General features: G+C 35.7%; 1 protein-coding gene across 3 annotated transcripts; it reads left to right on the forward strand.

Annotated features, from left to right (window-relative positions):
* The first annotated feature begins 1,081 nt into the window (after window positions 1-1,081).
* LOC109800922 (paired amphipathic helix protein Sin3-like 3) lies at window positions 1,082-12,084 on the forward strand. 3 transcript variants are annotated; one of them, XM_020361849.3, is made up of 19 exons: window positions 1,082-1,246; window positions 1,742-2,063; window positions 2,510-2,646; window positions 4,424-4,499; window positions 4,576-4,608; window positions 4,746-5,029; window positions 5,134-5,288; window positions 5,482-5,609; window positions 5,720-5,974; window positions 7,050-7,745; window positions 7,883-7,953; window positions 8,851-9,480; window positions 10,041-10,141; window positions 10,234-10,372; window positions 10,456-10,608; window positions 10,704-10,867; window positions 10,993-11,098; window positions 11,277-11,457; window positions 11,709-12,084. In XM_020361849.3, the coding sequence occupies exons 1-18, from the start codon at window positions 1,190-1,192 to the stop codon at window positions 11,430-11,432; spliced, it is 3,663 nt and encodes a 1,220-aa protein (XP_020217438.2). In that variant the 5' UTR covers window positions 1,082-1,189; the 3' UTR covers window positions 11,433-11,457; window positions 11,709-12,084. The 3 variants fall into 3 exon arrangements, with proteins under 3 accessions (XP_020217438.2, XP_020217439.2, XP_082923178.1); XM_020361850.3 differs by lacking the exon at window positions 1,082-1,246 and having other exon boundaries at window positions 1,883-2,015; XM_083067052.1 differs by lacking the exons at window positions 1,082-1,246; window positions 1,742-2,063; window positions 2,510-2,646; ... (5 more) ...; window positions 5,720-5,974; window positions 7,050-7,745 and having other exon boundaries at window positions 7,884-7,953; window positions 8,851-8,965; window positions 9,035-9,480.
* Window positions 12,085-13,274: the final 1,190 nt, after the last annotated feature.

A 13,274-nucleotide genomic window follows, 5' to 3' on the forward strand; every position in this document is an offset into this window, starting at 1 on the left:
GTGTTCTTGTGTGAAATCGAAGGGGTATCGATAGATTTTTGCTTTATAATCTGTTTTTCAAGGTACAGGCTTTAGTGGAGCGTCTGATTTTTGTTTTGTTGGATTGTTTGACTGTGTGAAATGAGATCGGATGTTTCTTATCTGCGATAATGTTTGAATCGTTCTCATCATGAGTTGATTTTTAGGTTTTACTTGTGCATTGAGTTACGGTTCTAAATATGTTATGAATTTTTTGGAATGAAGGTCCGGGCAACCGCAGATGACGAATGGAGGTTCTCAGAAACTGACAACTAATGATGCCCTTGCATATCTGAAGGCTGTAAAGGATATATTTCAAGATAAGAGGGACAAGTATGATGACTTTTTGGAGGTTATGAAAGATTTCAAGGCTCAAAGGTTGGATCATATTGCACCACATTCTTCCTGCACCGTGCCTGTGGCTCAATTATTTGTTCATTTATTTTTTTGTTGTATCATATTGGGAAAGAGGGTCTTGGTTTTTATTAGTGTAAATTGAGTTATGTTTGCTTTTGGTGCGTTGTAGAATTGATACTGCGGGTGTCATTGCAAGAGTAAAGGAACTATTTAAAGGCCATAGAGATCTTATATTGGGATTTAACACCTTCTTGCCTAAGGGTTATGAAATCACACTTGCATCGGAGGATGAACAACCTGCCCCAAAGAAACCTGTTGAATTTGAAGAAGCCATTAGTTTTGTGAACAAGATAAAGGTAAGAAAGAGCATTGCTTAGTCTGATGAGTTCTTTTTATGCAGATATGTTTCAACCAATGGATAGTTTTGCTTTTGAGTCTGATGGATCCTTTTCATGCAGACTCGTTTTCAAGGTGACGATCATGTGTACAAATCATTTCTTGACATATTGAATATGTACAGAAAGGAAAACAAGTCTATTACTGAGGTCTACCATGAGGTCTGTATTGTGTATGCCTATGTCATGTATTATCATGCTATAGTCGGAAAATATGATTTTATGTTATCCCTTTTTCTTTTCTTCATTTCCTCTGATAATCTTAATATTTCTTTTGATGCTCATTTTGATCATATATTGGATTTCTTCAGGTTGCTGCTATTTTCCAGGACCACCCTGATCTTCTTGACGAGTTTACTCATTTTCTTCCAGACGCTTCTGCAGCTGCATCCACTCATTATGTTTCTGCTCGAAATTCTATGCTTCGTGATAGGACCTCTGCAATGCCAACAGTACGGCAAATGCATGTTGAAAAGGTTTATCTCAAATTCTTATATCCCTCTGTTGTTCAAGGCATACCTTAGGAACTGAGCTGAGGTGCCAGAAGGGGTCAGCATCTCTCGCTCATTGAAGCGCAGCCCCTTCAGTTAGGTGTTTGCCTCTAGCGCATTTATGGTTCCAATGAGGCATGCCTTTAACATATTACTGATAACTAAAAACAAACCTAAAATGCCAGCCCTCTAATTTGCTAACTAGGATGGTAAATTGGGTTGGATAGTTATGATGTTAAAACTTTCACAATTATTGATATTTGGGACTCTTGTAAGCTGACCAGGGTTTGTAAATTGAACATCTAAATCATTTATTTTTTTACTCCAAATGTTATGCCTCGTTAGTCTTTGATGACCTTTTCCCTGAGACATTAAAACCCTGTAGAGCCTCAAAGGCCCAGCTTTACGACCTTGGTGGCTTTGTTCCTATGAGTTTTATATTTTGCTCATCAAGCTAATTTTTACTCATCTGCATTCCAGCGAGAAAGGACCATTGTTTCACATGGTGATCGTGACCCCAGTGTTGATCGTCCTGACCCAGATCATGACAGAGGTTTGTTAAGGGTAGAAAAGGAGCATAGGAGACGTATGGACAAGGAACGTAGAGAAGATAGAGACAAGAGAGAACGTGAAAGGGATGATAGAGATTATGAGCATGATGGGGGACGAGATAGGGAGAGATTCACTCACAAACGGAATCGTAAGGCTGAAGACTCAGGAGCTGAACCTTTGCTTGATGCAGATGAAAATTTTGGTACGCGTCCTATGTCATCCACTTGTGATGATAAAAATTCTCTGAAAAGTGAGTATGTCATTATTACTTTTAATCTTGAATCTACAAACTTAGTTTTGTATATTTTTACCTTTCCGAACTATTCTATGATGTAGAATGCATTAATTATGGAACATATGCTTTGATGTTTACTTGGGAAAGAAATAAACCAATGGAAAAAATACACAAAATATCAACCTAAAATTCATTAATGAATGCAACAAAATTGTCATCACTTTTCTGCCACTTATAATGCTAAAATATTAAAATAAAAAAGAATATAATATCTTTTGGTGATAGAATTATCCGTAATCAAGAAATGCTTTGATTTTATATTTATTATCTTAGGCTGTGCAAGTATTTCCCTTGTTTCGTGTACAAGGAGAAATCTAGTTTATTCCAATTTTGTTTTTGTGCTTTTAACTCCTCCCTTTTCTTTTGTGGCTTGTTATTTATCTTATTTTTTGTCATTTCAGGTATGTACAGTCAAGAGTTCGCTTTCTGTGAAAAAGTCAAAGAAAAATTACGAAATCCTGATGACTACCAGGAATTTTTGAAGTGCTTACATATTTACAGCAGGGAAATAATAACCCGACAAGAGTTGCAGTCATTGGTAAGCTTTTGCATATTAATTTTTATAAGATACTTAACTGATTTAGGGTGACTTTAATTTGTCAATCTATGTTGGTTTGGCTGGCAATGAAAATTGATTGACCTTAATTCCTTAAAATATGTGATGGTAATAAACTATGGAAGGAAGACAAATTCATTGTATTGTTGTTGCATAAACTCGAGAATTTATTTGCACAAAAGGAGATGTGTATTCTGAACTGTCAATTTGGAGACCAAAGTTGGGCCAGCATAGTCCCATGGGGGCGATGGGTGTGCCAGCAGACAAATTCAAGGAATAATGAAGTCCCATGATGAGAACAGACATTCAATAAATTGAAGGAATATCCTATTTCCATGCAATAAATTTAAGTACTATTAATGAAGTCTTGTGATGAGAACAGACATTCAATAAATTGAAGGAATAACTAATCTCCATGCAATAAATTCAAGTACTATTAAGGCAATACATTGAAGAAAGACCTTCTGAATGGAATGTTGGTGTAGCTATTGAAGGAAAGGACTTCAATGGGTTTAGAGAAATTTGCAACGACAAATAAAAATTCAGAATGGTTATGCCATCTAGTATGCTTTATATGCCCCAAGGCCATGCTCATTACATGCACCATTCATATTGATAGGAAATCATACACAACAAGAGAGTTAAACCTCTTTTAATTGCACCCAGTCAGTATCTTTCTAACCCATCCATAATTAATATTGCCTTCCCAAATCGCCTTGTACACATAAGAGGATGAGTGATGTGGATCACACATTAACCCAGATTTCAATCCTTTCAAGGTATTCCTTCCAATTTGCATTGGATTTTCCTCAATTAACCTTACTTGTGAGAGAGATGGCAGGTTCAATTTTGCAAGTTTGCTTTTTAATGTGGAATATGAAGTCAAGTAGCTCCAGAAGGAGCCGGAATGGATAAACGCCCTCCTCAAAAGACCAAGAAATCAGGGATTTCCAGATTTGTGATTGAGACTGCTCCGGGGCTGTGCACATTTGTAATTGCAGGATGAGAATTGGGCCAAAGGCCACAGCTTCTGTCTACTAATTGTAGAAGTAGCGTAATGCTTGGGCCGTCAGTCAAACATTCAAATTCTCTGGCCCACAATGCAGTGTAATATCATTTTCCTTGGTAATATGGGATGACAGCTTGAATTGGGTCAGCATGTGTCTGGACCAGGCCAAATTTATTTTGATCCTATAAATTGTGACAGGCCCACGGTGGCACGAGACAACACTAGTTGTTAGAGTTAGAGCTTCCAATTGTAATGATTACATTAGAGGCAAATGCTCTATAATTATGGTTTATGTTATTTCTAAAGTGGTCGTTGTCTTTGTATGTGGTGTTTCAGTCTTTGACCATTTATTCTGGACAGAGCTGGTGCACTGTTCCTTTTAAATCCCTCGTCTCATCTATGTACACTTGTCTGTCAAGAAATATAACAAAACAAATTTGGGGCATTAATGTAGATCTATTTTCAATGCTGCAGCTTACTTCAACCTCAATAATTTGCTAAACTTTGATTTTAACTGAATTCGCTGATGAAAAACTAAAAGTAATAGAACAGTTGATTGATATCTTGTATAAATAGAATGTAATGTTAAAAACTTGAAGATAACTGAAGTTCTCTCTTTCAATCTAAGGATCAACTTGAACTGCTTTTACTGTATTTCATACTGCAATATATATTTCCCTTGAAGTATAGTCTTTTTATATTAAGATATGCAATGCAATAAGATAGACTCTCGGTCGCTTATTCTTCCAGGTGGGCGATTTACTGGGAAAATATCCAGATCTTATGGAGGGGTTTAATGAATTTTTGGTACAATCTGAAAAGAATGGTAACAATCAAACTAATATATTTCTTTCTATGAAGTTAAAATTTTAATTTATTTCTAATCCAGTTTGATGATGCAGATGGTGGATTCCTTGCTGGTGTTATGAATAAAAGTATGTAAGATGTTTTACTGTTATCTCCTGATAGATGCTCCCCTTTTTATTTTTATGTAATATGATCTGGGTTCATGTGAACATTTTGAGTTTTATTGTCTGATCCAAAAATTTGCCTATTCTTTTGTGTTCATCAGAGTCTTTATGGAATGATGGACATGGACTGAAACAGATGAAGGTTGAAGACAGGGACAGAGATCGGGATCGAGATCGAGACCGTTATAGGGATGATGGGATGAAAGAAAGGGATCGTGAGTTCCGAGAAAGGGACAAATCTACTGTGATTGCCAACAAGGATGTTTTAGGTCCTAAGATGTCTCTATATCCCAGCAAGGATAAGTATTTATCAAAACCTATAAATGAGCTGGACCTCTCTAACTGTGACCAGTGCACTCCTAGTTACCGCCTCTTACCAAAAAATGTAAACTTGTTTTATTTGTGTCTTTGTATTTTATCTTTCGCTAATGGAACCTGAGATTCTCTTGCTGATTGTGATCTGTGTGTGTATTATCTGTGCTTATGCAGTACCCAATACCTGTAGCTAGCCAGAAAACAGAACTTGGTGCAGAAGTGTTGAATGATCACTGGGTTTCTGTCACTTCGGGAAGTGAGGATTATTCCTTCAAACATATGCGCAAAAATCAGTATGAAGAGAGTTTGTTTAGATGTGAAGATGACAGGTCAGAGCTTGCTAGTGATGTTTAAGTAAATTTTAAAATGCCTGTTCTGTTGATTTATCTTTTATTGATCATTGTCATGAGTACCAAATTGTTCCTCTTTTTTTTTTTTTTTTTTTGACATCACTGGGTTGAATAAGACATGATTTCCTTCTATCACTGGCACTTGCTGATATTATGTTAACTGTACTGGCAGGTTTGAACTTGATATGTTGTTAGAGTCTGTAAATGTGACAACCAAACGAGTTGAAGAGCTATTAGATAAGATCAATAATAATACAATTAAAGGAGACAGCCCAATTCGTATTGAGGAACACTTAACAGGTAATTCTTTTCAATTAAACAGTGGAATTTCTGAAAGCAAATATGCAGTACAAGGTAATTTCTTGAAGTTTTCCATATTCTGATGTGATTTTCTCTTTATGTTGTTTTAGCTATAAATCTTAGGTGTGTTGAACGATTATATGGTGACCATGGGCTTGATGTGATGGAAGTGTTAAGGAAGAATGCGGCTCTAGCTTTGCCAGTGATATTAACACGCTTGAAGCAGAAACAGGAAGAGTGGGCAAGGTGCCGTGCTGATTTTAGTAAAGTTTGGGCTGAAATATATGCCAAGAACTATCACAAATCTCTTGATCATCGTAGCTTCTACTTTAAGCAACAGGATACGAAAAGCTTGAGCACCAAAGGTAATAGATAACTTTTCATTTCAATAATGTTGCATTCTCGAGGCTTTTAATGTTTGAATCAGAGTATTCTTTTAAGGCTGAAAAAGCTTTAATCATGTGAGATATCATCATCATTTTATTGATCTACCTAAATCACTATGAAGCCTAAATACTTCGTACGACACGGGTACGATACGACATGGATACGGGGATACAATTTTTTTTTGAAAATTAAGGATACGATACGTTAAAAAATAGAAAATTTTATATAAATATAAAATATTGGTAAAAAAGAGAGAAATGTGTCTTTGTAGAGTATGCATATTAACTTTTGAAAGATTTTTTCCGTTTAAAAATTTTAAAACTAAAAATAAAAATTAAAAATATTAATAAAACGAACATTTGGATAAAAAAAACGTATCCAAGCTATATCACATGTTATAAAGCCATATCTAGCCATTGTGAGCCGTATCATAGCCATATCCAATAACTTAAAAAAAAAAAAAAATCGGATACTCCTCCGGGTACGACTTCGATACTTTTTCATTTTTGGAGTATGTGGGCTTCATAGCTAAATCAGACTTGTCAATTGCATGTTATGATGCTAAAGGGCCATTGTTTGGGCCACTCTGTTGAAGCCCATTGTGTCATGCTCACATTCGTGGCATTAGCAGGCTCAACATTTATTAATGGTTGAAAACCCCTGTTTACCCCCACAATACTGCACCGTTTAAGGTTTATTTTGTGGGATAATTTTGTGATTTATCTGGGGATCAGAATTGAAACCCTATTATAAAACAATTGTGTGCCCATTTGCCTTTGAAACATGACCCACTATTCTCTGATACTATCTCTGGCCATTTCTGATGAATTCTGGCACCTTCTGTGTTTCCCATAAAGTGCATTTGGCTTGATTTTTTTACTTATTTATATTGATCACATCACACTACTGTTTCTCTGAAGTCTAGACACCATGCGAAACAAAATCAGTGGTATGCTATAATTTGAATACTGTGCAATTTTTGGCATATGTTGGTGATCATGATACAATAATTCTTTCCATTTTCCTAACTCCTTTTATAAAACTTTATTGCAGCCTTGTTGGCAGAAATCAAAGAAATTAGTGAAAAGAAACGCAAAGAAGATGATGTTCTTCTTGCTATTGCTGCTGGAAATAGACGGCCAATTCTTTCAAATTTGGAGTTTAAGTATTCAGATCCAGATATTCACGAAGATTTGTATCAGCTCATAAAATATTCCTGTGGAGAAATTTGCACAACCGAACAGGTGGATAAAGTTATGAAGGTTTGGACAACATTTTTAGAACCCTTGCTTTGTGTTCCTTCTCGGCCCCAGGGTGCAGAGGATACAGAAGATGTTGTAAAGGCTAAGAATAATTATGTCAAAAATGGCATTGCAAGTGTTGCTGAAAGTGATGGTAGCCCTGTTGTTGGTGCTACCATAATGAATCCAAAGCTTATAAATGTTTCCAGAAATGGGGATGAGTGTATGCCATTAGATCAATCAACTTCTAGTAAAGCATGGCAATCAAATGGTGATAGTGGGGTTAGAGAGAATAGGTATCTTGATGACCGTGCATTGCGTAAAACTGAAGCTTTAAGCAGTAATACTCAGCATGGTAAAATGAATAGTATTGCATTCACACCTGATGAACTATCAGGATTTAATAATAAGCAAGACCAGCCTGGTGAGCGGTTAGTGAATGCTAATGTGTCACCAGCATCTGGAATGGAGCAAAGCAATGGAAGGACAAACAAAGATAATTTGTCAGGTTAGCAACTTGAACAATGATGATGTTTCTTGACTCTTACCCCACCATTTATTTAAAATGCTTTCGTTAATTTCTCCTATTATTCAATTGTTACTTACTGAGCATGAATGGAACTGAGATGCATTTTTTTGCTGAAGGACTCACTGCCACTCCATCTAGACCTGGTAATGTTTCTGTTGAGGGAGGACTTGATATGCCGTCATCAGAGGTATATGTTAACTCTGTGCAGCTTTTGCCAGTGAATTTCACTTGTTTAGATTCATCTTGAGGATAAATTTTGATTTGATGTCAATATGAAGGTTTTTTGCACTGCCAGTAAACCATTTGTTGCCATGCCACCTACTGAAAAAATGGTTGAAATACTTTCTACTGCAAGTGAAACACCTTAACTATCCCAATGATGTGGCACTTGTTATCTGGTATCATATAATTGTATTGAGTATGTTTGTCTTTAAGTTCTAAATAAAATGACAGCGTGTGGTATAAGGAAAAATATACCATGTGGATTTGAAAGGTGTATGATAGCTTTTTATGGATCAAGTTCTATTTTTCCTTGTTGTAAGCATTCTACAATTGACATTTCTCCCTGTCCTTAACTCAAATGCCAATTGACTTTAGAGATCTGGAGCCATTATAATATATTGCAAACCAGATTTTTACTAATAGGTGATATTTTCTCTCCTTGAATTTGGTCAAGTTGATTGTGGTAAAAGTATGTTCATGATTGATACATCTTGTAACATGTATATGGTTAATGTATGTTCTTTCTACAATGAACTGGTCCTCGTATTGTAATTACTAAGATTTGAAGGCTAAGCCATAAATTGTTAGCTTTTCAAAACAGTGTGTGAAGAACACCATTTCCTTTGTACACTTGTTTAAGGGACTATAAGTGATTGCTATCCTTGTTAAGTTCATGGTTATCATTAGTCTTCAAATATCTTCAGTATTCTAACATAATCAAAATTGTTGACTAAATATTAATGTGCTTTTGTCCTATTAAAACTAGTAATTTTCTGGCATCATTTTGTGTAATGTGCTGAAGTTTTGTTAGGCCAGGCATTTCCTAATAATACAATGATTTTTTTTTCTTTACATGGCTTAGGGTGGTGATTCTACAAGACCAGGTACATGCACAAATGGGGCCATCACTGGAGGCACCAAAGTTCATCGATACCAAGAGGAATCAGTTCGACCCTTCAAAGGTGAAAGAGAAGAGGGTGAGTTATCTCCTAATGGAGACTTTGAAGATAACTCTGCAGTTTATGGAGGTAATGGTTTGGATGCAGTGCATAAAGGAAAGGATGGTGGTGTGAGTCGGCAATACCAAAATAGACACAGGGAGGAAGTTTGTGGTGAAACCAGAGGAGAAAATGATGCTGATGCAGATGATGAAGGTGAAGAAAGCCCTCACAGATCATCAGAGGACAGTGAAAATGCATCTGAAAATGCTGATGTTTCTGGAAGCGAGTCCGCTGATGGTGAGGAGTGTTCTCGAGAAGAGCACGACGATGGGGAACATGATAACAAGGCTGAGAGTGAAGGTGAAGCCGAAGGAATAGCTGATGCCCATGATGTTGAAGGTGATGGAATGCCATTGCCATATTCTGAACGCTTTCTACTAACCGTGAAACCTCTAGCAAAGCATGTACCTCCAATGTTGCTTGAGAAGGACAGGAATTCACAAGTTTTCTATGGAAATGATTCCTTCTATGTGTTGCTTAGACTTCATCAGGTACAAAAATATTTATTTACACATACACCTTCTCTCTGGTTTTCATAACCAACATTGTTGATCTCTGCTATTTCAAACTGTACAAGCACCAGAGTTAAGTTTTCATTTATCATTATTGCTCTGTTATTCTATTGTTTGCCAAAGAAATGAAAATGATTTGTCAGAAATATAATGTCTAAACTACTTGTCTCGCTTGGTTTTTGCTTCTATGTTTCAATGAAAATGAAAATGTTTTGTTTAATTCCTGCTACTGGTTTGTGATTGTCTCTCTGTCACCATTTACCAATAGATTCATCCCAAAAAGTTTGAGTCTGACTAGATGATTCTCTTAGGACTTAGGAGAGGGAGTTGTTTGTTGAAATTTAGGGCAGCGAGCAACCTTTATGTAGGTTTTGTTTTGAAAAGCTGGACAGATCTCAATCTTGGGTGTCTATGAATATATGCATGGTCGTAGACAATATATATATATATATATATATATATATATATATATATATATATATATATTTGGAGTTTATTATATATTCATTTTGTAATATTTTCTTCTATGAATCTGACAGACATTGTATGAGAGGATACAATCAGCAAAGATAAACTCATCATCTGCTGATAGGAAATGGAAGGCTTCAAGTGATACAAGCTCCACTGATCAATATGACAGGTGACATGCCTATGAAATGTTGCTTTATATTAGAAATTTGAATATATATCTGAATATCTGTGCAAGACTGAGGGGTGTCCTTTATGCTACAGGTTCATGAATTCCCTCTACAATTTGCTGGATGGTTCTTCTGATAACACAAAATTTGAGGATGATTGTCGAGCTATAATTGGAACTCAATCATATGTCTTATTCACATTAGACAAGCTGATATATAAACTTGTTAAACAGGTCACATACATAAATTCCTTTCTGTCTTTTGCATGTCATACTATCTTTCCGACCCTTAAAATATCTCTTCTTCTATTTCACAGCTTCAAGCTGTTGCCGCTGATGAGATGGATAATAAGCTTCTACAATTATATGCATATGAGAAATCGAGAAAACCAGGAAAATTTGTCGATATAGTTTATCATGAAAACTCCCGTGTTCTTCTCCATGAGGACAACATATATCGTATTGAATATGTAAGCTTTTATTTTACTTTCTTGTCTACTTAGGTCTCCTACTGAATGATTTAAATAGTGTTACAAGTTCCGTTATCTACTTTGTTTAATTGCAGACACCTGGACCAATGAAACTGTCTATTCAGCTGATGGACTCTGGGCATGACAAACCCGAAGTGACTGCTGTGTCAGTGGACCCTAATTTTTCAACCTATCTACACAATGACTTCCTGTCTGTTGTCCCTGAGAAAAAGGAGAAATCAGGAATTTTCTTGAAGAGGTATATTGGATTAGTCAGAAGACTTTTATTAGTTTTTTTTTTTTTGGACAGCAGAAGACTTTTATTAGTGACATTGCATACTAATGTTTACTTTTATAAATATTTTATTTTATTCATCTTTTCAGGAATAAACGTAAATATGCCAGTAATGATGAATTCTCAAGCCAGGCTATGGAAGGACTACAAATTATTAATGGTCTGGAATGCAAGATAGCTTGCAGTTCTTCTAAGGTATTTAATATTACAAGATTTTATACTTGTGTGTGTTCTGTCAAAATATGTTTCATTTTTCCACAGAAGCCTAATAATCTTGCTCATTTTGCCGATTCCTGCATTTGATTAGATTATGATGTCTGTTAGATTGTGTCTCTGAATTGCCAATATTACGGCACTTGTTGCTTGTCGTTAGGTCTCATACGTTTTAGATACCGAAGACTTCTTGTTTCGGAAGAGAAGGAAAAGAAGACGCTTGCATCCGAAGAGCTCAGGCCATGAACAGGCACAGTCTTCAAACATTTGTTCAAGCAGATTACAACGATTCCGCAAGTTGTTTCCCATTACATGAAAGTGTCCATTTTGAGCTGGGCATGGTATGCATAATTCTTAATATTGCTAACTTTATTATTTGGGCTTGACGTCATACTTTCAAACAGATGCAGAACGCCTACTTTCATCAGAGGACAGAGATCAATTGTTATAATTAATTTTTTCTTACTGCTTTATCGAATTAAATATAAGTGCAACTAAAAGCTTTTCCTTTGATTTTTGTTTTTTTGCTAGTTAATATGATTTTCTAATAAACGGAAAATCTAATTAATTGTTATTTGGTTGTCCTTTTCAGTAGTATTTGTCAAACGTCATTGGCAGAGGCGCTGGATGAAAACGACATCCTATCCAAGAAGTTGATCAAGGGATGTTTTTCTGAAATTATTTTTGCACATTTTCTTTGAGCAATCTAATAAATCTTACAGCACGGGTGGCGCGGCGTGGAGAGGAGAGGAGATTGTAGTATACTGTAATTTGATGGCTAATGATGGGTCACAATAATGTAAATAGAGGTAATTTGTGATGTAACTAGAGGAGTTTTTATTTCATTCATCCTTAATTTTGTTATTTAGTTTTAATTTTCCCCTTTTACTTTAGCTGCTACAAATATTGAGGTTATTGATTATGGAAACATTCGGTGGCCGCAATTGGCCTGCCGTTTAAGTGTTGTATACTGAGAGCGTGCCCGCATCCCTCCCCCCACCATTTCCTTTCTCTTCTGGTCGAATTTTAGTATGAAATGCTGTGCGCTCTGGTGTACATTGGACACAATCTAAAACGAGAAGAATGTAACTTTGGGCATTTTTGTTTGTCTTGAAAGGCTGCTTGCTGAAGAGGGAGGTAATGGATTGAATTAGGTACTTGACTAACATAGTATTTTTTTTAAATTAAAAAAAATTATAGTATATTTGGGGATGTTGGTAGCTGATATGGCAAGAAGGATACCAGATTGAGTAGCATGTTGAAAGTTGAATCAGCGCTACTCTTATTAAAAAGAAATTATAGTGGTTATCAATCTATCATTTGTTATAAGTTTCAAATATGTCTGATGGCAAGAAGGATATAACTTATACAAGATAAGTAGGGCTTTGAAAGGAGCTGAATCAGCTTTACTGTTACCCTAAACGCGAAAATAAGACGCTATAGTTTCTTATTTTGCATCAAATTGGTTAAAACGTGGGTGGGTTACGTGAATCTAGACACGCACTAGAAGGGAAAGAAATTATTGTAGTTATCATGTTAGAAGCCTGTTGTAATGGTGCAAAGAAAGAAGAATCTATATATATATATATATATATATAATTATTTTTGTCCTTACAAGTTATAATAAGTGTTTTATCTCATAATTATATGTTCTTGTTTGGGGGTTAAAATGGATTATATGAACTTGTATAATGATGATTTCTCTTAAAAAAAAACTAATAAAACGCCGATTGAAATTTGAAATAGTGCCATTGGGGCAGGGTGGCAAATAGCAATACGTCATGCCCCATTGATGCAAATTCCCAGTTACCGAGATGCCGTGCCACCCTGCGTGCACCCAATTCACGGGCTTTACGCATGCATTGCTTTTTCAAATTTTGAATGAAAAAATGAATATACGATCACGTAGCATTTTTTTTTTAATAAAACAAGAGGTAACTTAACGGGTTTAATATCTATTCATACGATATTTGTAGCCTTGTAGACTGGTAAGATCCAACTTGTTCAACTAGAATTATTCATGAAACTATGATTGCTCTTAGAACAAGGTCACACGCTAGTCTAGTTTAAGAGAAATAAATTTTCAGCACTTCACATAATAAAACCACAAGCCAAAATGTGCAACCACCCTTTATGCTATAAGTATAATAATAGAGTG

The sequence above is a fragment of the Cajanus cajan genome, chromosome 11 (genome assembly GCF_000230855.2).
Source record: "Cajanus cajan strain Asha chromosome 11, NIPB_CcT2T_4, whole genome shotgun sequence".
Classification (NCBI taxonomy): Eukaryota; Viridiplantae; Streptophyta; class Magnoliopsida; order Fabales; family Fabaceae; genus Cajanus; species Cajanus cajan.

Excerpts from the sequence above, each read along its gene's own strand:
- LOC109800922 (XM_020361849.3), top strand. The coding sequence starts at position 1,190 with ATGCTTCGTGATAGGACCTCTGCAATGCCAACAGTACGGCAAATGCAT. Across the intron at positions 4,500-4,575 it reads GGTACAATCTGAAAAGAATG|ATGGTGGATTCCTTGCTGGT; the intron begins GTAACAATCAAA and ends TTGATGATGCAG. Across the intron at positions 5,030-5,133 it reads ACCGCCTCTTACCAAAAAAT|TACCCAATACCTGTAGCTAG; the intron begins GTAAACTTGTTT and ends GTGCTTATGCAG.